This window comes from Melospiza melodia, chromosome 2, assembly GCF_035770615.1.
Source record: "Melospiza melodia melodia isolate bMelMel2 chromosome 2, bMelMel2.pri, whole genome shotgun sequence".
NCBI lineage: Eukaryota > Metazoa > Chordata > Aves > Passeriformes > Passerellidae > Melospiza > Melospiza melodia.
The window spans coordinates 125929039-125956831 of NC_086195.1; the positions used below are offsets into that span (position 1 = coordinate 125929039).

Consider the following 27793-nt stretch of genomic DNA (forward strand, 5'->3'; position numbering starts at 1 on the left):
ACCAAAATACAGCTTTCTGCTCTGTTTACAGGTGGGAAACAACTTGTGTCACATAATTGCTCAAACTATCCTAATTCTGACCAAAATCATGCTACACAAAGGAATTTGGCTGTTGGGTGTACTAGGCAAAAGTGACCAGTAGCAGAAGATATTTTCTGATCTTTGATAAAATACAGTGAAAGGGAAAAATAAATATATTAAACAGTGGTTATAACATGAGCATTTCTGTTCCAGGGTTTGGTGGAAGGAAAGTCAGTTTGACTGGAACTTTATTACAGCACTTATGTGCTTTGGTTTTTTTCTGTTACGTATTCATGAAATAAAGCTTTCAGTCCCTTGTATGCTGTTTCCAGCTTTTCCACAGAATTCTTCTTCTAAGCACAAGTGTATTTCCTCAACATTCAACTATAATTGTTAGTACCTGAAAAAGTAGATGTGCAGATGCTTCTCAAAAATATTTTTAAGATGAGATAATTTTTGGTTTTAAATATTTAGGGTTTTTTTCTACATAAACTTGAGTCTATGCTGTAGAGTGAAACAATGTTAGTAGGGAAAAAAGGCAATGCAACATTTGCCTTGAAGCAGAAGTCTCCAAAATTCTCATATTCTACCATCAAACAAGGACAGACAGATTGAAATTACTTATTTTTACATCTTGTTACTGTACGTAGTGTATAGTATTAGAGAAATGTTATTTTCTGCATATTTTTCTCTTGAAAGTTACTTTAGGTACTTAGCAGTTTTAGACTGCTGCCCTATCAGGTAGCTGTTTTTTCTTGTAAAAAGGAAACCACATTCATAAAGTGTGACTCTAAACTTGTGAAACTGGCACTAAGTGTCAGAGGCAATTGAATTATGAAGAGGGGGGAGAGTTTCCCCCCACTAAAAATTGGTGTTTCATATTCTGTTAATGAACAGAGGCCAAAATTTTGCCTAAAGATATCTTACCTGTGTATGGTCTAGAATTTAGACCACCTACTATGCTTGTCCTGGGAGTGATTCTGTGTGCAGGGCTTGGGGGTATTCAACAGTGCTGCTTCTGAGATCAAGCCCTTGGTTTATAACTGGTATTGCATGTATGGGTGGAGATCCATGTACAGTCTGGCTTCATCTGGGAAAGGGCTTCTTAGTTCCCTAGGATAATGTGGAAGAGAGCTTATATATGTTTGTATAAACACAACTTATTTATAGAATATGATATATCTATGTCTATCTACACATATAAATGATATCTATTAAACTGCAGCTGTCCTCCTTTTCAGAACTCTTCTGCTGCTTCTGAATGCCACTTTGCAGATCCTAGGAAGTATCATAATGGTGTAAGGGAAAAAAAGCCCACTGTAAAGGGCTTTGCACTCCTCAGGGAGTGAGGGAGCTGGGTCAGTAGTCACTTGGGGTGGTACAAGCCCCTGGCTGTCTACTGCCATGAGAATGGTGACACTGAGGAATAATGAGTGTGTGCTGTGCTGCAGGCTGCTTTCCCCTTGTGCCACTGTCAAGGGCTTGTCCATGTGTATTGTTGGATATCAGTGTTGGCTGTGCTTCCAGAATTTACAGTTTTTCCCCCAAAAAATGCCACTGGGATTATGTGCTAAAATGCTATAGCCCAGTATTTAAGGCAGTAAGTTTGTTTCTAGGCTCATCTGAATGTCCCTTGTTAACCTAAATGGAATTAGTTCTTTATAGTCATTCCTGTATTTGCTATGTTGATTTTTAGGATTCCTTGAGCATTACAGTTCAAAATCTTGTAAAAGAGATGAAGTGGGGATTATTAAACCACCATGGAAACAAGTGAATTATTTCCAGTCTAAAAGAAGGTTGTAGTTAAGGTAACTTTACAGCTAGAACTGTAGAGTGTGTAACACGTAATATAAATCCTCATTGAAAAGCTAAACAAAAACTGTACCCTTGCAGACAAGGCATTTATTACCAATATGTTTCCTTGAGAGAAAACACCAGATTTTAGGTGGGTGAAATGCTCATTATATGTGCATCTTTATGTTGGTGACACGGGGGAAGCAGCTTTGGGTCCTAAAGGAGAGGCAGCTGTAATTAGCTGGAATGTATTTGGAAGGTGTCTGGCTGAGTTGTACAACCTTGCTTCACTCTGCTGTTTTTAAGGCCTTTAATTTAGGCAGCATTTATTACAGAACTGTGTGATTCAATAAAACCTGGCTAGGTAGCGATATTGTGTGTGGTAATGTGTGGGTGGAATAAAAATCCCCACTTGGATTTGAGTCCCATAAAATTTAGAGAGGAGAAGTTGATGCTTTTATTGATACAACATGATTCATTTAGCACAAAATGTCTGTTTCATTTGTTATTTTCTTCTCTGCGAAAAAAGGAGAAGAATCTCAAACATTCAGCTGTCATTTTGGGTCAGAAAAGGTAAAGCTGATTTAGAATTATGTACCCATAAGCAGCATTGACTCCTTATTAATATTTTTCATACCATTCCCAGGAGGAGGCTGCTTTCGTTGCCATTAGCCTGATGCTTCTTCCTGTAATTTTGCATCATAGTTATTTACACTGAATCATCTGCTTTAAAAAAAACCCTGAAGCACACCCTTATGATGAAAATGATGCAGGAGATAAGAGCTACTTCAGATTTGAAAAGACTTCCACAGTTATTCTAGGAAAAAGTCAGCTGCTGCTCACTCACATCCCTCCAGTTTTTCCAGGGCTCATTTAGACCAGAGGCACATATTTCATAATCCTCAGTTTCTGCAGTACTTCAGTGGTCAGGTGCTGAGCTGAAGCCCTAGGGTTATGGTAACATGGCCATTGATGCTGGAACTAAATGGGCAGAGCCATGGTTTCAGAGGCCACTGGTGATGTAGGAAAAGTGAAGTCAGTGCTTGTCTGAATGAAAAAGGACAAAGATCAAGGGGGAGGCTTTGCTGTTTGTATCTCCATCCAGAAAAGCAGAAGAAGAGGAAAAGATTCAGAATTCACGCAAGGGAAGAGAGGAGGGAGGAAAACCTGAGCCTGAAGATCTGAGGGGGGAGTCTGAGTGACAAGAACTTAGGAGTGAATCTAAAGTATACTATGCAGCTGAGAAGTAAATGCTTATCCTAAAATGGTAGCATAGGAGGGAAAATATAATAATATCCAGTCATAGTTTTCCTCTGACTTCTTAAATTCAGGCTGTTCATTTAAAAAACAGTTATACAGTTGGATATTTTTTTATTTCTTTAAACATGAACAAACAAAACCAAACTTCTTGTTTTGCAGTGAAGAGATATATCAGGAAAGGCATCCCCAATGAACACCGTGCATTGGTCTGGATGATTGTGAGTGGGGCCCAAACCAACATGGAACAAAACCCTGGGTATTACCACAGACTACTTGAAGGAGAGAAGAATGCCAAGCTGCTTGAAGCAATCAAAACAGGTTATTCTCTTGATAATGCTGTTTGTCTGTATTTATCCATCCTGTGGCCTTAAGTGTTGGAGATCAAGTTATGTCATGGAAAACTTAATGTTTCTGTAGTAGTGGTTTAAGTGCTGAATTAACACTTAAATTAGATTAGCCATAAGCTCTTTAACAGAACAGATCTTTCCAGGTTCACCATGTGGTTAAAAGCATTAAGGAATGTTTTTAAGAAAGATTAGAAATTATTTGAGAAGAAATAAACTAGAAAACATTACAGTGTCATCTAAGTGATTGAAGAGTTGTAACTTTGAGCCATGACATCTGCCTTTGAGTCTGTTTCTCCTTAATTCTGTCCCATAGGACACTGGAGCAGGGATGGTTGAAGATGTGGCACAGAGGCCCATATGAGGCAGGTGAAGTATGCTAGGATTTCAGGTTGAGTAAGAAGACAGCTAAGACAAAGCTGCTGATAGATTTATATGAATTATAAATGGTGCAAAGAGGGTGAATAAGGAGCAATTGTTATTTGGTTTTTGTAAAATAAGAACCAAGGACACTGAATGAAATTTGTTGTGCTGCAGGTTTAGAAGAGTCGTGGCGCTTGTTACTGTGCTGTGGAGGTTAGAAGTATGAACTGGTTTGAAAAGGAATTTGATAAACTGAGAGGTGAGGGAATCCACTTGATGCATGAAATATTAAACACTAAATGTAAATCCCTGGGAGAAATGTAGAAGGTGAAACACCCCTCCTCTACTAATCTGTTTTCATGTATGCTTTCTGTGAACATTGATCATTGGCCAGTACTGATGGCAGGGTATAAGGGCACCCAGACCTTAGGCTGGCCCACTGGGAGGAAAAAGGCAGTAGGTGAGGACAAACAAGTAGGAGTTTGATGTAAGTGATACTTGTCCTGAAACCTGCTACAGCAGAGCCTTTGTGGCCAAGCTGATATTGGCTGAATGGTCCAATTAAAAAGTCAAGAGGTTGGGCTCTGCTCCAGAACAATGCTGAGGTTGTTTGGTTTGGTTAGAAAGGCAGGTTGTCTTCTTCCTCTTGTAAAAACCCAGGTACTTAAAGTTTGGGTCTTGTGGATTTTTTTTTTCAAGTTGGATAAGCATCCAAAATCTTCTGGTTTATGCAGAGTTTCTTCTCTGCCTTTCCCCGCAACAGCAGTACTTTGGGCTTTTGGGACTACACGCCTTAGTAAGGTATTTTGGAGCATAAATTTCATGTTCCTATGAATATGGAGACTAGCCAGAAATCTGCAGGCTTATATCCTGCTCAGAACTAGAAACAGTAGAGCTCTTACTATAAATAAAGAGGGAGCTAGTAAGATGACTTTCTAAAGCCCACTTTGGTAAGGGTCTGGAGAAGCATCAAACTATTCAACTGGGGTAAAAGTGCTGCAAGAGAGAGTTGAAAACAACCTTTTCCAGTACTAGACAAAGACAGGAAGGGTCTGTAGGTGGCTTTCCCCACAGGTTAAAATGAAATAAAAATATTATTGTGGGGGAGAAAAAATACTGGGAGAGGATAAAGATCTGTTTGTGAACTGTAGAGGAAATAAAGTTTCGGAAGAGCTACTGCATTGATTGGAAAACTGCAGAAGAGAAAATTAATATGGAGCAAGTGAAGGAAAAGATAAAGAAAAATGGCCTGGAAGATTTTATTGGAGGGGAACAAATATAATAAAGACCTTAGACACTCCTCCTTCAGAAAGGAAGAACCAGTGTGGACATAGGAGGGATGAAAGGAACAAAGTACTTAAGGTGAATGTAAACTTTGTGGTTAATGCGTTTAATGAACTTATACTCCTGTTGACTGTGCACATTTTATAGTGGGCTTTGGCTGAGGACTCTTTCAGTGTGAATTGTTGCCTGACTTTGATTTTGTTTTTTCAAGTGTTGTTCTCCCATTACTGTAGTCGCTTTTAATAATAAAGCAAGGTAAGATGTGGAATTGTACTGCTGTTTGCTTTTGTATTTGCAGTTTCCAGAATTTTCAGGCAACAGTGTGGTATTTATTCCCATAGCTGTGAAGTTACAGCCCAGCATGGTGCTGGGGTTTATAAACAAGAGAACAGCAATCACACTTTTTCTTTTTTCCTGGGGGGAGGGGCAGGAGGACAAAGCCAACCAAAGACTTTATTTCAAATTCAATTTAAAATGTATAAGAGCCAATGTGTCCTCTTTCTTTCACATACCCAGAAGCTGCAAACAATTTTCATGTATGTTTGAAACTAGTTTTCATATGGGAAAGTCTTTGATGTGGTATAATCAAGTTAAAAAGGGCAGGTAGACTGTGTGAAGAAATGGTCTAATCTTTTACTAAGCAGATTTTTATTTATAGCAACGGAAGTCTTTCAGCTAATTAAATCTGTAATCTGTTCTTTCACCATTTTTGCCCTTTAACTTCCTGATTCTGATCTGATGAGCTTTGTTGCTACTTTGTTTTATATGGTAATTGCTCTGTGAACATTTTTGTTTATTAAGAAAAATGTAGGAGGGAACAAGCTTCTTACTCTATTAAGAAAGAGCTAAAAGAATGCAGGTGTCTAAATTTTAATATCTTAGTTTATGTGCACATTTAGAAGGGCATGCATTCCAGCAACACTTTGTTTTACATGCCCTATTTTATAAAAACTTAGTAGGACAAATGATGTTGTAAGATAGAAGTGGCTGTCCTTCTAATGGAGAGGTGACATGCTGGGTGCAAAAAGACTGGATTGTAAGTTGTAGCTTCCTTAGGCTGGGCTGTTCTGAATTTTAGCTCTTGTATCTCATCCTTTCTCTCCACTGAAAAACAGAAGTGTGTCTGTGTCTGCAAGTGCTCAGGCATGTGCATGCAGCTAATCTGTGTTTCCACTCTTACATTTAATGAGGAGGAATTGTAGGTGCTGTGAAGCCTACAATGTTATACTTAACAGTCAGTCCCAGAGCTTGAGCTGTGCTGACAGTAATTCAAACAATGGTCATTGCCATTTCACTGAAGACAGGGGATATTTTACTATCAAAGCACTAAGAAGCTTTTTCTGAAGCATCTCTGAAATTGTGAGTGGAAGTTGGGAATTTTCAGGTGAGTTTAAAGCATTTAACCATGCAAGAGGAAGGGGAAGGGCACTGTCAGCTCTTGTGGCTCTCTGTTAGAGGAGCCCTGACAGGTCGTATCCAAACAGCTGTCTTGTGGTCTTTGGTCTACTAGAACAGCTGAAGGAAGAACTGGAGGAGTAAAGTGTGTAGTGACACTTCCTCAGAATGTTTTTCCTAGTCCCCAGTTATCTGCTGTTTTGAGAGTTGCCAAGACATGCTGCATGTTTGTACCTAATAATGCTGGATGGGAAAAAATTTCAAATAATTGCACATAATTTTGCAGATTTGTGCAGTCTCAATGCTGTTAAGCATCTCCCTCTAAACTAAGTAGCTTTTATCCACCTGGGTTTATGCTATATAAGGTAGCCATTTTCTATCTAAGGTCTTCCTTGTTGCCATTCTTTCTGTAATTTCTCTAATTCTGGTATCACCTCTTGGAGATGAAGGGGACTGGAATTTATGCATGTGCTTCTCAGATTTATACAGTGGCAATATTCTTCTTTTGTTGGCTTTCTTGATTGCTAAAAGCTCTTGAACTGTTACTTGGTAGTGGGGGTTGTGAGGGTCAGCTTTTCTGACTTTAGTTAATGAAAAACTTGGCCCTAACTTAAAACAAACAAACCCCCCAAGCCTCCAAAACAATTTATAGTTCCAGGTATGGCAGGAAAAAGCTTGAGGATTACTGCTAAACACCCAGTTATAACAAATATAAAACACCCTTTAAGTATACTTAAGTTTTTACAAGTTGCAGTTTATGGCCTAACCTCATTATTTGCAATGGAGTTTTTGAGTGCTTGTAGATGACAATTGAATTTTTGCTCTGCTCTCTACTATGTAAAAAAAAGATCACCTGCCTGGAAGCTCTTCAGAGCAGATGTGCATCACAGATGTAGCAGTGGCAAAAATGAACTTAAGTGGAGTAGAATATGTTAGTTATAAAAATACTTGTGTAATTTACTGACCACCTGTGTCTTGGAGTGGGAAGTACCCAGGATATGAAAGTAAAGGTGCCATGGTTTAGGAAATGAATTCTTCAATTTAGCACTCCCACTAAAAGCATGTGCCCGTTCCTCTCCCCACCTCCAGTTGGAGGGAGAAAAGGCAAAGATCATGGGTTGGGATAAGAACAATTTACTGGAAACAGCAATGAGATAAGAAATTGAACAGTAACAGCAACACTATTAATAACAAAAGGTATATAAAACAATTCACACAGAAAGAAAACAAAGGATAATAGACAATACCAGGTGGCTCCCTCTGCAACTTTCTCAACTGGATGGAACCCCTTCTCCCTGGAAGACAGTCCCTTTGCCAGGCCCCTGGCATTGGTCAGGTGGCACAGAACAACCTCCAGGCCCTATGGCCACACCTCCTCCCAGCTACTGCAGAAATTAGCTCTGTCCTGGCTGGGATCAGGACAAAAAGGAAGGATGAGATAGCAGTGTGAAGGTTGTCTTGTAGATGCATGACTTCTGAAGTACCCTAAGTAGGAAAAGCACGAGACTGTATCTAAAAGCATTGTTTTTCTGGACTGTGCTTTCAAATCTCTCTTCTCCAGAAATAGCATCAGTGACTGTGGTTCTTGGTACCAAAATAGACATCTGTTTTATAAACTGAGGCTAATCTATTCTGCCTGTTTGTGTTACTGAGTGAGGTTGAAATACTGCAGACTCATGAGAGGGAAGAAAGAATTCAGTGGTCTTCTCATGGTTGCTGCACAGAGATAAATCAGCAGGAAAGCTGGTGATTGTTTTTGTTTTATGGCAGCATAAAACGGCCAGCTCAGAGACTGGAAGGATTGTAAAAAAAATTGCTATTGGGATTTAATCTGAATTTACAACAAAAGAGTAGCTAATCTTTTCATTGTTACCTCCTTCCTGGTTCTGTGCTCCCATACCTAGTTTACTTATAAGCAGCAGATCTGCACATGAAAAGATGGTCATAATTTTGGGATTTATGTAGCAGTGTAAGATTCTAATGTTCATTTTGCTGGCTGAAAAGAACCCAGATTTTTTTTCCCCAAAACAGTACTAGTTTGAGGCTGTGTTCCTTTGGACAGTAATGTCTATTAAGAGCAAAGTAAATTAATGGACAGTAGGTCAGAGGGTAAGCTGTGCAGAGCATGAGAAGGAGGTGTTTGTATGTCTCCCCTGGAACAGATGGATTAAAGTGGATGTAAGTGGTGACGCCAAAAGAACAGTCCTTGCCTGCTCTTCCATTTGCCTCAAGTCATCTCTGACCTTCATCTTGTGCCATGGTAAAACATTGGCCTGTGTGTGCCTGTGGAGGGTTGAGTTCCTCACCTTGAGTCAGAGGAGCCTCAGAACTGGGGGAGGAGGAGGGAGATCATGCAAATGGAGCAGAAAGGGCAGGATGGAGAGGGAATGGGATCCTCTGCTCTTGTGCTCAAAGGAATAATCTGGCACAAGTAGTCCTGTAAGACCATGCTCCATATCTTCTATTAAGGGTAAAGCTTTTTAGCTCTTGTGTCTTGTTTTTTCTCTCCATCCACTTACCCTAAACTAAAATATTTTTACTAAATATAGTTTTAAATCCTTCATAAAACTAGGGAAGGCTTCCCCCAGTCCTTGTGGGGAAAAAACATGCTCTGCAATCAGAAAACAAGTTGCAGCTGATTCTCTCAATTGCAGGCTGTGAAATTACAGATGAGTTCAGTTTGACTAGTCCCTGCTTTGTATATGATGCACTTTTCTTACTCTCCCCTCACCCTTTCTCTGCATACCTGGGGAGAAGAGTCATGGCTAAAATTCAGCATTAATCTTTTCTGTAACATTCCACATCTGCTTTAATAAAGAATAAATTCTGATTATATAAATACTATGCCACATAATCTTCCTACCTAGAAGAAACAAAAGAAATTTATTTATCCTGCAACAATCTCTTGTTCAGGTCCTCTCAAAAATTGTCTTTTTCTTCGTGTTTTTCTTTTCATACACATGAAAGGTGAAGTGAAATATTTTCCTGCAAATGATTTGTTCCCTTTAAAAGGAAGAGATTGCAATTAGTGTGATAACTTTGTCATGCATGACTTCCACTACACTAATCGTGATTTTGGGGAGTTTTCTTCCTTTCCTTTGGTTGCTTATAGCTGAACTTTGTGTCAAAGCTGTAACAGACTTCTTCCTTTATGCCGGAAAAGGCTGATAAAAAGTGATAATTCTTAGGACATGAAGATCTGTACAGAAGTGCTGTTACTGAAGTTTGTTTTTAACTTTAACCCAATTTGTTGTTGTTAAATATAACCCAAACAACTACTCATATTTTATTAATAACTCTTGGGTTTTGAAAATCTGCGAAGTTACTTTTAGATGGTTAAGTTGGAGAGAAAAATTCTATTTAAAGATCAAATGCACAGCTCTGTGCCAGTGACCTTGGGTTTTCTCTTTATGGAGTGAAGCAGGCCAAAAATTACCTCTGCCTGTTTTTTCCAACAATCGCGCTGTTTTGGGGTGACTAGCTCAAATTTGTGTGTCTAATTTTTAGACCTTTGTAAGGAGAGATGAATCCTACTGTTAATGTTTGGTCTGAAAGAAATGGTTGGAAATGTCAGTAATAATTGCATACTCCTTACTTGGTTAAGCATTGAGCTTGAAGCATGTGGGAATGTGCTCTGCTGCTTGGTTATCAGAAACCACCACTCCCATTCCTGATGATCTTGTACCTGTGAAGACGCAACTCTTCTCATGATCACATCATGGAGAAAGTTAAATTTTGAAAAGGGATTTTTAAGTGGAAGTTGGCAGTTGTGGAACAGGTCTGGGGTTTTTTGGCTGCTGCTGTTTAGTAGAGTTCACTGAGTAAGTCAATTGAAAGTTCATCTGATTTGTTAGGAGAATGTGCTTTCCTAGAGGCAAACTCATGTCATGCCACTTGACTTGAAGTTTGGCATGTCTTGTATCTGTCAGTCTAAATACCTGATTTCCTTTCATTTAAGCCTTTGCAGACATAGAGGGAGTTCAGTCTGCAGGAGAATTTCTTTAGGTCTGCTTGAAATTGGTTTCTGTACACTAATAGGATTATTCTTTCTAGGAATAGATTATCCTTGAATGCAAGTGCCCTTTTAGCCAAAATGGAGGTAAAGCTGTTTCTTAACATTAATCCACCAAAACAACAGTTCAATGAACTGTAGTGAAGCTTCAGTTGTACTTCAGAAGACGTATAAAAGTTTTTTTTGGAAACTGACAAGGAACAGCTCTTAATTTTGGTCTTTTTCCCTTTTGTTTAGACATGAACAGAACATTTCCAGATAATGTAAAATTCCGCAAAACTGCTGATCCGTGTTTGCAACACGCACTCTACAACGTGTTGGTAGCATATGGGCATCACAATAAAGCAGTAGGATATTGTCAGGTGGGTAATCACTGTTCTGAAAACACTGCTGCATTTCACCAGTGCTGACTGCTCTTGTCCATTTGAATGTGTGTTTTTAGAAGCATACCCACAAACTATTTCTGTTAATAAACTGGCCCTGAGAGGTTTTTGAGGGGGGCAGGGTATGAATAGCTTCAGGCAAATTCATATATCCTTCTGAATTTCTTGTAGCCAGCTTGATAATTCGGTTCCATTTGTTAGCTGCAACATAAGTAGTTGCTTTGGAGAGCAAGAGGGAGCGAGCTTGCCTTTCCCTCGCCCTGCCAGCTTTCCCCACACAGTCCTTGGGATCTACAAGGCATCATGAGATCTCAGTTTCCTGTGTTTTCACTGTCACGTTTTTCAAAGTACAGAAAGACCAACATGAATGTGGTATCGTGTGCTTGGGGGCTGATAGCATTATTTAGTGCCATCTCCCAATATAGATAACACAAGTAGGAAGAAAGTTTCTTTGAAATTCAACCTGATATTGCTTTGATGGCAGCTCAAGAAAGCTTCTGTTGTCACTGTCAAGTACTGTAAAGTTTCCTGTGGGACACAAAGAACATCAGTTGATTCATGATAGTCTGACAGTCAAGAAAAAAGTGTCTGTCTTTAAGGATCTTACAGAAGCAGGCACTGTTATCAGCAACATGTGCTTTCAGTTCACTTATTAAGTTCTCTCCTCTCTCCTCCGGTTCCTGAGCAGGAATGTGTGTGCTAACACATAGCTCATTTAGCTGAGAAAGTTATGTAGTAAATACAGTTACTCCAAAGTTGAAAGAATATGAACAGTATTTTTTTAAATCTTGAGAGGAGAAGACTTAGAGGGACTTAAATGTGCACTGAAGTCTCTGAACAAAATTTTCTTTTCTTGTGTACCCCAACTAGTTTTAGTACAGAAATTTACTTCCATTCTTAAAAAGAGGAATGATTTATATTATTTTCAGTCATACCTATTATCAAATATAACTTTAATATGTTGATAATAACAGAAGGGGTAGAATTATGAATACTCCATTTTGCAAGTGTCAGGTTTCTATATAGAGGTGGCTAAACACAACACACAACTTCTAAACCATAGTAGCTTCTACATGTCCAATTGTTAATAAAATATTTTGGTACCTGTACTGTTTAATGGGCTAATGAAAGAAGAACACTTAAAAGACCCTTGTGTGGATTCTTTGCACATTTGGTCTCCTTGCAGGATCAGTGCTATTATATGTATCTGTGGAGAACTGGAGGTATTATGGAAGAAAATGGTTTGTACACAGCCTTTGTGTGAGTTAAGCAGCAAAAGCTTCTAAAAGCTGCTGGAACTGCAACATTTTACTTTGTGTTTGGGGCAGACATTCTCCTCCTGCAGCCTCACTATCTACCTGCAGGTTTGTTGTGTTTGTAGCGCTCATCTAATACAGCTGTGTTTGGGTTCTGATCAAAGCCACAGCCACTTTCAGTTGCATTGGGCTTTGGAATAAAAAAAAAAAAAAAAGACAAAATTCAAAGTATAGACTGCTAAACCTTTCCTTTTAATTTTCCTCTCCTTGATCTTTGTTAATAATTCTTGTGTGCAGGTTCAGCAGGTTACTCAACCAGTGGCCTTCATTACTAGAATTGATTGAATATGCAGACTTTGTAGAACTGTAGCAATTTAGCCCTTAATCAAAAGAAGTAAGCTAGAAACTATTAAGATAAGTGTATGCATCTCAAAATCTTTCTATTTCAGGGCATGAACTTCATTGCTGGATACCTGATTCTTATTACAAAGAATGAAGAGGAGTCTTTTTGGTTACTAGATGCTCTTATTGGAAGAATATTGCCTGGTATGTTAAAAGTATAGTTTTATTCATGTATTGGAGCTTGGCTTTTATCTTTGCATTCTTCTCCAGCTGTAGACAGTAACTGCATCTGGTCTGTTCAGTAGCTCTGAGTTCCCTTGCCTGGTCTCTGGGTTTGCAGGAGGTGTTTACACAATCAGTTTTGCCCCATGTATAAGCTGAACCTCACTGCACATGTGAGGTAGTTTAAAACCAGAAACAGATCAGGTTTTACGGCTATATTTTTACTCCAAAAACATTTGGGAATGTTTTTTCTTGGGATTTAATTAAAGAGAGAGAATGGTTTTATCGTGAATTCCTATGAGCATTGCACAGTCTGACTACAGATACACCTTTAAGGTAGGTGGAAGGTCTCATTGGAAGACCAGTAGAAAATGGAGGACTGATTCCTTATTGGCCTGGTTTTGCTTTTGCACAGATTTTTATCTCAATTAAAAGGTGGAGGTGGAATTCAGTATGACACTGTCTACTAGGTACTGGTCAAGGTTGATTGAAACTTTCACTTTTTCTTCTGTCTGCTCATCTTTAAGATTAAACAACAAAAAAAATTTAGTTCCCTATTAAATAGAAAGTAAAGACCTTGAGAAATAAAGAAGAACAGCTGAAAGATTCTCTTCATGCTTTTGAATGACTGTAAGAAATTATTTTACATTGAATACACCCTGTAGGAACTTGAATTTTCCTGGTGTGGAACCAGTGGTTGGATTTTGTTTCCAGACTGAAAGAGTAGAGACAGGCAGGGAATGCTATGAGTTGTTCAGTCAGTCTGCAAATATTTAACATTATGCAGCCTTGAAGTTTACTTTCAAGCTGTAAAAATAGGCTAAAGAAATCAACTGCCTGTTGCTTTTGTTCAGCCTTGAGAGCTCTAAGCTGTGCAAACAGGTAGGAGACAGGGCTGCTGTCTGCCCTGGGACCTGCCCCTGCCCTGCATGGGTATTTGCTTTGACATCCCTGTGTCAGGGACAAGGCACTCGGTAAAAGGCAGGTTTATTGTGAAGTGATGTGTGGAAACTCTTGCTGTTAATCCTTTCAATAGTCTTAAACACTTTTTTTGAGGCAAAGGAGGTGGAGTCAGAACTTTGTTTGTTGTTTCTGGCAGGGAACCTTATTCACTTTATCAGAAAGCCTTCATTTTTATATATTCTTTACACTTTACTGATACTTGTGGCAAAAGTTGTTCTTATTTTTCCCTCCTAGCTGTTGACTTTATCTTAGGCAGGTAGCATTGGTGATGAGAAGAAACTCATAACATGAAATGCGATTACTGTGTGTAAAGTAGGTGTATATTTACTCAAGTTATAGGTGTATTTTTCTTTTCTGTAACACGATTGTTGTTACTGACTTTAGCCTGTGTCCAACTAGGCAATATGAATCTTCTGTATAGTAGGAACATTTGTATTGAATAATACAAGGCTTTATTGACAGAAAACTTGTTGCTGATGCTCTTTTTCCCTGCCCCAGAATTTAAAAGATATTTTTATCCCTTCTATTCCTACCACTCTCCAATATAGCTTGATTTTTTATAAAAGTCAAAGCATGACAGATAAAATAATTGGCATAATTTCAATGAAATACTGTGTGTGCATATGTGAGAGAAAGATTCAGACAGACCATATTCATAAAGCAGCTCACTCAGGTAAGTGATTACTGCCTGTTAACAGTGCAAGGTATTGCACATTTCAGTTTTAAGCCCTATAATTAGTTGTTAGGGAAGCAGAGAAGCATCTCTCAAGATCTTGTAGATCTTGAATGTTTTCCAGGTTTTCAGAGGGAAGACAAGGAATCAGTTTTGTTGGATCCTGTCAGTTGGATTAGCCAACATTTCCCCATTAGTTTGGTTGCTGATTTGATTTTCCTGATTTGTTTGGACTATAATATACATGTTTTCCCCCTATCATTGCACCAAATATGCCTCCAGGTCATGTCCTCATTTTTGAGTGTGTCCTGTCAGTTCCAGTTAAATCAGTGGTGCTTTAGGACAGTTTGGAAATCCATTCTGTGCCCTCTGCCGTGTCCCTGTGGGTGCTTCCTCCCCTGCCCACACACATTTAATTACAACAAACAGCCACTCCAGAACCGTGGTGCTGACAGTGGTTTTCTTGGTCAGCAGATGAACTAAGCCAGCCACAGATCAATGGCATTGATTGGTAGATGCACAGTGTGACAGATGGGAGCATTCTGGGCAAGTGACAGAAAATGGGACTCCATCAGTAAAGGTTTTCTGGCTGAATTGTTCTGTCACATCCAAATGAAAATAACACAGCTGGGAGAGAGAGCCAGTAAATTAGGCTTTGGTTGATTGGTAAGAGGAGCTGTGTGCATGCCTTTCATTTGGCTGAACTTTCATTTATCCAGCACTGCTGGATACAGCTGGGTGAGGCTGCTTCTGCTGAGGGCAAGCCCATGCATTTCTGCCTGTTGTCTGTCAGCAGCTCAGCCAGGGATTTGGAGGGATTATCATTAAAACACTGCAAGGGGGAAGAGAATTATTTGTTTAACTGAAGTTTTGGTGCTACCAAGTTGTTTTTATTCCCAGGTTCATTCAGACAGATGGCTGGAGCAGACAGCATTGCCCACAAGAAGCAGTATAGATTCAATTCCAGCTCAGAGTGGATATGCCTGCAGTTTGTACACAGCATAGCTCTGATGTTTCTGTTCTGTTCATCACTCTGATCCTCGTTGAGAAGTTCTGGGGTTTTTTTTTGTGCTCTTAAGGAAAGAGTGGGGAGATTGATTTAGAAAGCATTGGGTAGGTAGGACCTTTTAACTGTGGTACCTCGATATGTGAGTAAAGGAGTATACTTGTCATATTTTACATATTTGTGGTTAAATGGTGAGCTTATGAGAAGAAAAACTCAACAACTTGGTCTCATTTTAGCATGACAGTTGTGCTTGCATATACAAGAATAATCCTCCCTTCCACCTTCAGTGGTTTTCTGGAAGCAATTGTGTATATCAGTGTATACTCTACTGGACAAAACAAATCTACTGGACTATTATACTGGAGTTACTCTTACTGAAAAGTAGCTGTATAGTATTTCTCCTGTGGTTAACAGAGGTCTCATGAGTTCTGCACTACCCCATTCATGGCCAACTTGATATCCGTTTATTTTAGTGTCAATGTCAACTTTTGGGGGTGAGAAAAGTCCCCCTCTCTTTTGTGCTTACTTTTTATGTATTTGTAGGATGCAGTCAATTAATATTGGAGGTTTTTTGTATGGCTATGACCCTTCAGTCAAACTCTTCTCTTGTGTGAAACTTTTCTTTGTTCCTGTTTTAGCCTAATAATTATTCTGTGTACTTGTTCCAGTTTGATTTTTTTCAGTTTTTATTTTTGTAAACCTGATCACAACGGCACACTTTTATTTTCTGGTGGAAAATCAGCTAGTGCCATGTGCAGTGGCTCTTTTCACAGTGGAAAGTGTTTTCCTTAAGAGAGAAAAGCTGTAGGATTTCCCTTGCCTTTTCTCCCTAGTGGCACTCTGGTTTTGATTTGTGATCTCCATCATAATGCATGTGCTGTTCCTTCTCTCTTATTGTCAACAGAAGTTTTTCCCACAGCATTTAGGAATTCATAACACCTTTTTGCTGAAGTTTATTCGCACATTCTTGTTGTTTTCAATGTCATTATCTCTCTTACTCCAGTCTTTCCACCATTACTTTGTTGTGCTTTGTGTATTGACATGGGTCAGTACACAATGGGTCAGTATCTCTTGGTTTAGTGTTGTCAGTAAATACCGGCTTTTTCTTTTTCTCTAATGTTCTTAATAAAAATCTTAAATGAGGTGTAGCATTCTTCAAGAATCAGTCTCATTACTTTTTAGCAGCCATAATAATCTTCCTTCAGTCTACCCATGTGTACTGCCTGGTTGTTTATAAAACATAAAAAGAGCAGAGTTTTGAATGATGAAATGGTCACTAAAGCAGTAGACTGCACTGAAGTAGCTGGCATTAGCTGCAAGTGCACAAGGTGCAAAGCAAGGTGCCACTGGTGTGCAGTGTAGTGCCTGCTGGCTAAGGCAGGTGGCTGCATGCTGAGAGAGCAGATATCTCCCATCTTTGTTCAGCTCTCTGGCTCACAGTTGTATCAGCCAGAGACTCCCAGGTTGTACAAGAGATTAGGCAGGGTAAGAGACGAGAATATTTGAACTGAATGGCATCATAGCTATGTATCAAACTCTTGAATATCCTTCTGAGTGATTCATGTTATAACAATCTTTTGAGTCCCATCATACAGACTTCCAGGTTTGAAGGGAAGGACCACTTGGGAAATGCAGAAGGCTGTACTAAGCTGTAAAGTATTTCTGTTTAGACTGTTTGCTCTTAATTGCAGTTGAGCCTGTATTTATGTTGTTCTTGTGGCTGAATTTATTTAAATACCCTACTTGGGTATTGCCAGGGAACCTCTGAATGCAGAACTGGCTTGGCAGCTGCATCTTTTCAGATCTGCATCTCCAAAGGGAGTGGACCTCTTCACAGGAAGTGTTTTTATTTAGCTGTGCAGGTAGAAAACACTTCTAAACTGAGCTGAATTTGCAGCCTAAGATGGGGACTGTTGTGATGAAAAGCATTTCCTTTCAGAGAGAAGATTTGAGCACCTCAAGCATGTGCTTTTGGTGTGGAAAGCTCCTTTCAAGGCTATGTGTGACATGCATGACACCATGTTTGCAAAGTTGTTGTTGACAACTGAGCTTTTTTTTTATAGTACCATCAACCCAAAAAAATTCAGCAGATTGATCAGTTCTGGGCTGCTTCTTTATCTTCCTCTGGCAGCTCTCAGCTACAGGTGTGTGAGTTGGCAGGATTCTCACTCATCCGTGGAGTTCCTCTGTGATTGCATTTGAAGCATAGTGGGGTGCCCCTCTGGCCTCCAACATCACATCTAGCACTCAGAGACAGGAGCATTCTGCTGGTCAGCTGAACAGTTAAGAGCTTTGAAATGTGGGACTCCATCATGTTCTACTGTTAACCCCCAGCCACAATGAAAGCATTAATGCTTGAGCATTAGAGGTCAGTTTAATATACCTAGGAATTAAGCATGCACTGTCCTGTTAAGCTGAAGGTGGAATAAAGGAGTCATGTGCCTGTATTTAGAAACCATGATAAGCCTGAAATCCTCATTACTTATAAATCTGAACTGCTAGGGGATTGTGAGACTTGAGCAAGCAGGAAATAAGCAACTGATGAGGTTTTTTTCTTTAAAATTACTCAGGTAATTTGAAACATTTGAAATAATTTCTTTACTTTCTGTATCATATCTCCCTCCCACCAATTCTCAAACCTCATCAATAAAAGAACAATCTCATTATTTAGGTGTGTTTTAGGTGGCAGGGTAGAACTCTTACACTTTTGTGTGAAACAGAAATTTGCTGTATGTGACAAGAATATCCATGTTGTCAGCCTTACTTTTGTGAGGAAGCATGCGGCAAAAGCACCCTAGTGTTTAAAAACACTGAAGAATATTGTGTTCCTTGACGTGTGTCTTTACACTACTGTATTTACACTGGAAGCAGGACCTGTTCCACCAAGGAAAAGTCAAGAATGCCTCCTTCATTCTGACAAGCAAGCCTTCATTGATATAATTTGATTATGTTAAACTTAAAGTATCTTCAGTAGGCCATCCATGCACTACTCTATGTGGGACTGCAGCCTTTGGCTGTCTGTGCAGATGTGCTATTTGCTTGTTTATCTACCCAGTAAATCAAAGTTTCATCCCTTTCAAAAGCCATCAGCAGAATAACTTGTCAGATGAAATCTTAGTTCAGCTAGGATTGATCAAAGGTAGAATTCCCTGGCTGCATACAAAGGAGGAAGTTAGGTAGAGTAGCATAAACACAGAAGGGTGGGTTTGGGAGAAGAGGTCCTGGGTTTTTTGTGATGTGGAAGAACCTGTTAGTGGCCAAGCCTTAGTATGCAGCACAAGGCTTACTTATTTTGTGCTTTATATTTTATTAGAGTAGCCATGTTGGAGGGCTGTTGCATTTTTTTAAATTTTGTTTTTATCTAATGGCTTGAGTTGTGAAAGCACTCCTGTGCATGTGGTATTGAAATGATGCTTTTGACAGAGCCATCTCCATGCTGAAGGGACTGTGCTGTTCCACCTGCAGAGTTAACACAGCACAGCCACAGCAGCTTTTTTTGGGTTTTGTTTTTTTGGGTTTTGTTACTTTCTGATGGTCAGCCAGGGCTCTGTATGTTCAGTTAGAATTTTAATAAATGAACCTTCCTGAATATGTCACTTTGACAGTAAGAAGCGTAACATATCAGCTGACAAATGTGTGATGGGTTGTACGTGCTCAAAGCAGAACCCAGTACACAGTTTTGTATTTTAACTTGTAAATCCCCATAAAATGTGTTAATATGCTTGAAGTTATCTGTGTATTAAATACCAAAACTCATAAAACTGGAAATGTAACTGGAAATCTAACTTTCCATACAAAAAAACAGGTGAGGAAATAGTAATTCTTCCCATTGAGGCCTTTCAGTACTTAGAGAGAGCTTCAAAAAAAGGTGGAGAACAACTTCTTACAGGAGCAGATCATGATAGGACAAGGGGGAATGGTTTTAAATTAAAATAGGGGATGCTTAGATTAGATGTCAGGAGGAAATTTTTTACTCAGAGGATAGTAAGGCGGTGGAACAGGCTGCCCAGAGAAGTTGTGGTGCCCGTCCTTGGAAGTGTTTAAGGCCAGGTCAGGATATCTGAGAGGTCCCAGACTTGGTTTGAAAGAGTGACCCTGCCACCACTGCTAGTAATGTGTTCAAACTGTAAATCAGTCTTATTAAAAACACTTGCTATATTTTTAAATTGGAATTTGAGTTGTCCGAATTTGCAGGTATTGCTTTTTTTGAAGTCTTTCTCCTATTATATTGAAAAGCCCACAATGCCTGGTGTGCTTTCTCTATGGATTTGTTTACTTTTCATTTTTCTTGCATAAATGCTACAAATAAAGAGGTTCCTTGCAGAACTCAGTTTTTCTAAATATGACCTTTTCTTTCATGTCTTTTCCAGTTCTTCAACTGCCTGAATTGTGAATATCAGAGCTGGGTGGAGTTTTCTAACCTCAGTTTTGCTAATGTCATAATCAGAGATGATATATTCTCTCTTCAGTAGTGAATATATCCAATGATTGCTTTGGCTTTTTTGAGCTATTATGTGATTACTCTGGATTTTTATTGTATTTTCAACTTAAGATACTTCAAAATTGAGTTTTTCAAAAGTTCAACTCTATTAAGTGTTTGGTTTTTTAAAATATGTCATGGCAGAAAGAAGCACTGACAGCAGGCTTCGATACCGTTTCAAAATATTGTATAATGCACATGCAGCACAGGTAGCAACATAAAGAATGTGTTGGTGTAAGGAGATGTGCTTTGGGAGTTAAGAAAATTAAATGAAGAAAATCATGTACAGTAGAGACTTTTGTCTACCTCATTGTACAAGATGTGAGTGTTTAGTTTGAGAGAGATGCTTAGAGAATGCAACCTTGGTTGCACTAGAACTATATCTGCTGGTCCAGCTCTCAGTTTTAAGGTGCTTCTGTCCCAGTCTCACGTCGTGTGCTCAGCAGCCCCCATGGTGTGACTGTAGCATTCTTGTGAAGAGCTGATGAAAGTAAGAATGGGGTTCTTCTTAAACATGAGAGGATATCACTGCTGTGTTTTGTGCTGAGGTGTTAAGAATAACTTGTCAGTGTGGTCAACTGATAAAATACCTATTCTTCCTAATCCCATGGAGGAGTTATAGACAGAGATCCAGGAATCCTTATTCAGCTGAAGTCATCAGTCATTAAGGCTCATTATGCAGTTGTAAGCTTTTTTTTTAAAGTTTGTTTCCTCAACAGGCATGATAAGCAATTGTGGTTTTCAATGCTTGTTCTTGCATTTCCTCTCTGTTTGAGGACATTGGTGATAAAAGTCTGTCAAAGGGTTTTCAGAGTTAAGGCCTTGGCTCCTGGGTCAGCCCCATAAGCTGCAGACTTCTCCAAAGCATGGAGCTCTTTAGGCAGGCACAATTCATGGGGTGCAATGACTGGAGTCAGGCCAGGCTATTTGGAAACAGCCAGTGGGGAATATTTTGTGTGTAGTGTGTCTGTCAGCTCAGTGATACTGTGAAAAACTGCTATCCACAAACGTAGCCATTCCAATGGTAGCAGATATGGAGAGGGGAGAGAGGGAGGAGAGGAGAGCTGGCCAACAGTATTTTGCTCAGTCATATCTAAGCTATATGGGAGTGGTTTGGTATCTATAACTTTAGGCTGGACTAGTTTTCAATTATGCAAATGTCTCTACTGAGCAACACATAATAAAACTGGTGCATAAATAAATAATTAAAATAGCCAGTTTCATTCTCTGTAACTAGAATGTCTGAAAGTTGCATTTGTGTTTTCCAAACACATGCTACTAACTTCAGTTTGTTTCTCTGAGGAGTTATACATTAAGTCTTTGTTTCTTTGTATTTCGTCTCTGTCTTCTGTAATGTCTGGAAGGATGACATCTTTGCCTGCCTTTCCATTGTGTTTCTAATCAACAAGCATCCTTGTTCAGTTTCCAAATGGCAGGTAGCTACTACATCTGCTCAGAATCCCACTGTGCTCTGTGAAATGCAGATGAGAAACCAAAGGCTCTTTCAGCTCCCTGGGATCAGTTTTCCAAGTTTGGGACTAGAAGCAAAAGATGAATACAGGCAGATGGCATTATGTAGAAACAAACACTGCCTTTTTGTGCTGCTGGAAAGGTGTTAATAGTAAGTCATTTCTCAAGATATATTACTCTAAATTCTGTGTAATCTCAATATCAACCAATAAGGATCTATAAAATGCTTGCATTCCCATTTTTTTAAGATAGTTCAGCTATCCAAAATAAATTTGATTTCCTTATATTTTCTTAAAGCCAATGTTCAGTTGTGAATGATACAGCTAATGCTGGTTGTTGTGTGAGTTCAGTACCCCAGGACAGAAGTTCAGTCAGTTTAGTTTGAAGGAAGAGATTAAATATAACTTGAGTCTGTTGCTTGGTTTGTTAGAGGTCTTTTTTTTTTTTCTGTTCCCTGGAAAATGAGGAACTTGTGCTTTAAAAATGGCATAAGTAAGAGGTTGTAGCTTGCCATTTAACCACATATCTGCAGGTTATCACTCTGGCCAGGACACCTGCAGGGGTCACTCTGGCCTGATCCTGCAAAAAGAATTGGCAGTACTCTTGGGTTTCCTCCTTTTCCTGTTGTGGCTTGATTTCTTCCCAAATGTAGGTGGTTCAGCTTTTAATGTAAGGCTCCTGATGTAGATACTTAGAAGGCACAAAAGCTGATATGTTTTAAATGTTTATATTTTCCCCCTACAAATGCACATGATGGAATCTGTTTTGGGTTTGACTTGAAACGGAGGAAATGTAGAATGGAGTGCTTTTAATGAAATTCTGTTCATGGAAACCTCTGAGATTTTGTGCCAGCCTTTAGGTGTGCTCTATTTCCCTCCTGGATTTCAGTGAGGTGTGGTACCAAATGGTATCTCCAGCAAGGAGACATTATTGAATGGTGCTTGGTGGTATAAAAATGAACCATTTCTGCTACTATGGGAGAAGAGAGAGCTTTACTATCATCTCTCACATACACACCCCCATCCCAGTTCTCATGGACATTTATAAACATATACTTTACATTGTGTGGACTGTGAGAAAAGTTAAATCAGCCAATTTTTAACTTTCCAGTTGGTTTGGATCTCCAAGACAAATCATTCTGTTCCAGGCTAGGCTCTGTAGGCTCTTGAAATAATAGAAATGCTGCAAGATAAGCAGCAGAGCTGAGGTCTTGTTTTGGGTATTTTTGTAGCACTTACAGATTTAGTTCCATAGGAATGTGTATATTTAACCTGACATATACACAACAGACCGGAAGGATTTTTTTTTTAACTTGTGTAGCTCTTGACTCCTAGAGATAATTTAAGACTATAAGAGCATTGCTTCTTAAACTTTTATTTTTGGAACCTCTTAATCTATTTGTAACAGAGAACAAGGTCATAGAGTCCCTACAAGCTTTATCCTTATTTCCTGCAAATCTTATTACTGTTCTGGAGCACAAGCAGCCAGTTATGTCTTAGTCCTGGACATTCTGGTAAGATCCAGAGGTGCTGCCTATTGTGACAGGGAGACAGTGAAATGTGCTGTTAGGAGTGTCTCTGCCAGGACAGGTTTCCAGCTCAGTGACTGCACGCCACAGGCAGTGCAGTGTTAGCAACAAAAAGCCCTTTGAACAAGGGAAAAGGTCCCTTCATGTGGTCACCTGTGTTGTACAGTAGCAATAAAGTAGCTGGCAGCTGGCGAAGCTGGCTTTTCCTGTTTGCTGCTTGACTCCAAGAAGCAGCAGCTGATGATCCCAACAGAGCTGCAGGGCTACACTGCTGTTCAGGGTCAGGACTTTGATGAGGAAGGAGGACTTGGCAGGATGAATTCCATGTGGGATCCTGCTCACATTGCCCTCTGTTACACTCTCAGGCACTCCTAAACTTAGCAAGGCATCCAAAATCCATAGGCCTCTACTCAGAACAGACTGGGCAAAGCACACGGGCAAGCAACAAAGGGAAAGCTGAGAGGAAAGTGCAGAAAGCCTTGGATCAGGTTACAGAAGCGCTTGAAAATGCCAAATTGCAAATTGAGAAACTTGATGTTCATCTAGGTATTTTTCTGGAATTTAGTAATAAATTAATAATACAATAATAATTTATAATGCAATATTTCATTTCTCGCCTTCCAGAAAATGTGATGAAAAATAATGTAGTTTGTGATCACCTAAAAATTATCACTTCTGTTTGACCATTTGAAGGAAAATGGGAAACAGCCTGACTATGTATGTTTTTTCAGGGGAATGGTATTTTGTCAGAGGACATTCCTATAAACCACCTAGATCAACAGATATCAACAATATAATTAGCCTGATTTTTTAATTAGTAAGTGGAAGATTGAGAGCAGTTACTGACTCAGGTTTGTTCTGGGTCATGAACTGCTCAGTATTTTGCCAGGTTATTGAGAGGGGAAAAAATAATTAAGATGCTAATTTAATGTGGATCATGCAAATCTAAAATTTCCACACAGCTTGTAAGATATGTAAGGAATATAAAGCTAATGTGTTTCCATGGTAGATGAGTAAAAATAATTGCCTGCACTGTATTTTCTGAAAAACAGCTTTGTGGTGTGGGGGAGAGGTAGGCTTGTGTAGACTAGGTTATAAACAAGGATATTTTGACTTCTGGGCAGAGCAGCCAATTACAAGATATTAGGAAAGTAGGGCACACAGTGAAGCATTTGCAGCAAGGGAGCGCTGCAGGATTTTTGCTGAGGGGACATTTCCACAAGGCTTAATGGCTGGGAATCCCTAGTAAATAAGAAGGGAACAGAAGAGCCATGTAGGTTACATGTTACCAAGCACTCAGGCACTGAACCAAGTTACAAAATCAGTTTCCCTAGTGAAACCAGACGTGGACTGTGAAAGGTGTTCCTTGTAAGTGATCTGTGGGTAAGTTTTGCACAAATATAAGGTCCTCCAGGAACGTTTCTGAAGGATTTCCAAAACGTGGCTTTCCTAATTTGAGGTGCTAATCTTATATATATACATTTATGTATAAAAGTATATATACAGGAAAAATAAATAGAAAATTGTAATTACATATTAATTATGTGTAATAATTATAATTAATACCTGCATGAACTATAATTGACATACAACAATTACATGTAAATATGTCTTGGGTGCAGATTCTTTTAACCTAACTTCTGTTGTGAACTGGCAGCTAATATCCTGAAAACCCCTGCTGCTCAGTTATTGGCATTTGCATAAATAGTTAATCACTCCTCCCCCTGGTTCTGCAGCAGGGCTGGGCTGAACATTGCCGTGCTGTGTCCCAGGGCACATGGGAGCTGCTCCTGCTCCACGAGGAACAGCAGGGGGCTGCCCCACATAGATGAATAGCTCCTTTTTTCTTCCTCTCCAGCAGTACAATCTAACAGACTTGAATGAAAGTTTAATTTACACCAAAGCTTCCTGGCTGCTTCAGTAATTTGTGAAGTAGCCACATCATCTGTCTGTTAACTTTTTGCTTCCCAGCTCTCAAAGAGCTGGGTACATGTCCAGTTGTGTTCCTGAGAGCGTGACATTTACTTTGCTGTACAGATTAAAAATAGCAGCTGCTGTTGCTTTCAGCATATCAGATGATTGCAGCAGAGCGAGTGGGCTGCTGGCCTTCCTCCTGAGGACATTTGCCAGTGGTAACTTGAAGATTTCAGTACTCACATGTTTCAGGAGCACAGATAAGGAGGAAAATATGGTTTCTGGATGTATGAGAGGAGGAAGGATAGGAAGGGCAAAGGGCTTGTTCTGCTACTTGTTATTTGAGATGTGATTAGATTTCACTTGCATTAAAGCAGCAAGTGAAAAAATAAAAAGTTAAAAAATATTACATTAAAAGATATGTACTCAGCCAATTAATGTTACTGTTACTGCATTCCAGTTCAAAATGAGCACAGCACTAAATACAACATATGCAGAAATAGAGGGGTTTGTGCTGGTTCAGAGGTCATGGTGTGTTTTCAGTACACTTTTCCATGGGATTTTTTGTGTTTAAGCTGTTGGAGCTTTCCCTGCAAGCAATTGGAAGGCAGATGGTTAAATAATTTTTTGAGTGGCAGTGACTGTTAGGTCTGTAGAGGAGTTTTACATCTCAGTCTTCAGGGAGAACTCAGACAGAAAGCTAAGTTCCTAAAGATGGAATGTGATGCTCTGTAGTACCATTAAAAACTCCTGTAGATGTTCCAGTTTGGACAGAACAAATGTAGAGCAAATAACTCATGGGGTGGGGTGTCTGTTCAGGCAAACCATTGGCACAGGAAAGAGTGGAATATTAAACTGCTCTTGTGAAATTACAGAAATTTAAGTGGTTATAGATGTACTGCATAGTTTGGATGTATTTTTAAACTTACCTGTAACACTGGGAGGCTTTATTAGATTATTTCAGTCAAATAGACTTTGCTCTGATTCCTTCACCTCTGTATGAACCATCGGCCTGTGCTGTGTGTCTGGGGCCATTGGTAGAAGCCAGTTAAGACAGAGAAACCTGAATTGCAGCTTTCCAGAATCAGTGAAGGAAAGGAAGGCATAGAAAAGCACTTGTGTTACCACTGGTTTCTTTCCATAACCAAAGGTTAACAGCATAGGTCTTGTCAGCAAAGTGCTCATGAACTATCAAAAGTTGCTTCCCAGGACTGGAGCAGCCAAATCCAGCTCAAATGTTTCTGTCAACATATAAACCCAAAATACAAATTTCTTAAACATCTGTGTAATTCTTGTGTCATACTGGGGCATTTGAATACTTACGAATTGCAACATCTTTTTCTTTCCTTAAATATACCCAAAGCTACTTGTTTATAGAGCTGAGATGCTTGTTATTCTGCCTGCACCTTGGTAATGAAATTGCTTACCCTGACAAACAGGCTGTGGACTGACAGCCAGCATGCTCTGTTGTTCTTAATTGTGAATTTACCAGTTACTGCAGTGACCCCAAGTGCAGGAATGTAGTTCTTATTTCAGTCCCTGTATTGCAGGTAAGTTAAGTAGGAAGAGATGTTGCCTGAGCAATCTGTAATTCACTTCTTTTCAAAATAATTCAATGAAAAATGGGATTTTTCATTGAAAGGAGAGGAAAACTTCTACCTTAATGGCTAGGTCACTCCTGGGAAGATGGGGAGTGTCCAGCATCTCTGCACAGCTGATGGTCTGAGGAATTTGCATTTCTAGTTTGACTGGACCTGGTCTAAAGGCTACAGGTTATGGTGGTGGTTTGGGTTTTGTGTTACCTCCCTGAGTGTCATGTGGACTGGGAGTTGTGCAGCCCCCACACAGGAAGGAGTTGGTGGTAATACTGAACTATTTAAATTTTTGTAGTTTAAGCTAGCAGTCAAAAACCACCTAAACAATCCTTCCTTGGGAAGGAAGAATGCATTGCCAAAAAACATCAAAGAAGATACTTCAGTAGGCATGAATGAATGAAGTGTTTGTGTGGAGGGATCAGCCTGGCTGAAAAAGCAGCACTCTGTGACCACAGTGCAGAGATCTTTGTGCTGTGGGTTAATTTACTTCACTTTGGATTCCTAGGCTCAGAGTGCCTTTATACATTCAGCTGCAGAGGACATTCTCTTCAATTTCATGAAAGGATTATGTGCACAGATTCCTGAGTTTTGATTTCTTCTCTCCAAGATTATTACAGTCCTGCAATGCTGGGCCTGAAAACTGATCAGGAAGTCCTTGGAGAACTTGTGAAAATGAAAGTTCCAGCTGTGGCAGAGCTGATGGAAAGACACGGAGTCATGTGGACCCTAGTGGTGTCACGCTGGTTTATATGCCTGTTCATTGACATCCTTCCAGTGGAGGTAACTGGTAACATCAAGTTCTCTTACTACACCCCTCATTATTTCATTTGTACTGCTTCAGTAATTGCTTACTGGAAACCAAGGTTAATCTGAATTCTCTCCTTTACTGCAGACTGTGCTCCGAATATGGGATTGTTTATTCTATGAAGGGTCAAAGATCATCTTCCGTGTGGCCTTAACATTGATTAAGCAAAACCAAGCTTTTATTTTGGAAGCCACAAATTTCCCTGACATTTGTGATAAATTTAAGCAGATCACCAAAGGAACATTTGTAACAGAGTGTCACAGCTTCATGCAGGTAAATTCTCTTCAGCTTTTAGTCATTCCAAATTAAAACCAAGACTGACTTAGAAATGTTTTTCACTGAGAAAAGGATGGATACAGTTAGGAGAAACCTAGCTGTTAGGATTGTTTTTTAAATAAGAAACTAAAACCTTTCTAATAAATATATTAAATAATTTATATTGAATAATTATTATCAATTAAATATTATATTTAATAGTTATTACCTAATTCCATATATAGAAATCCATCCACATTATCTGTCATACAGGGGAAAAAAACTCTTTTTGCCCTTTTTACCAGTTAAGGCAGGAAATCTGATGAGAAGATAATTTTAGTGCATTTTTCCAGTGAACTGTGGATATTGACCCTGTGCAGTTCACTTTCAGATGAACTGTAAATACAGTATTGTGGAATAAGCACAAA

The 27793-nt window shown here is 39.3% G+C and overlaps 1 protein-coding gene across 1 annotated transcript in view; it reads left to right on the forward strand.

Annotated features, from left to right (window-relative positions):
* Positions 1-27793, forward strand: part of GRTP1 (growth hormone regulated TBC protein 1) — a 34371-nt gene that overhangs the window by 4322 nt on the left and 2256 nt on the right. The window contains exons 3-7 of the mRNA XM_063149915.1: positions 3235-3393; positions 10711-10835; positions 12562-12658; positions 26913-27085; positions 27198-27383. Of these exons, the coding sequence (XP_063005985.1) occupies positions 3235-3393; positions 10711-10835; positions 12562-12658; positions 26913-27085; positions 27198-27383 (740 nt within the window). The remainder of the gene's footprint in view (positions 1-3234; positions 3394-10710; positions 10836-12561; positions 12659-26912; positions 27086-27197; positions 27384-27793) is intronic.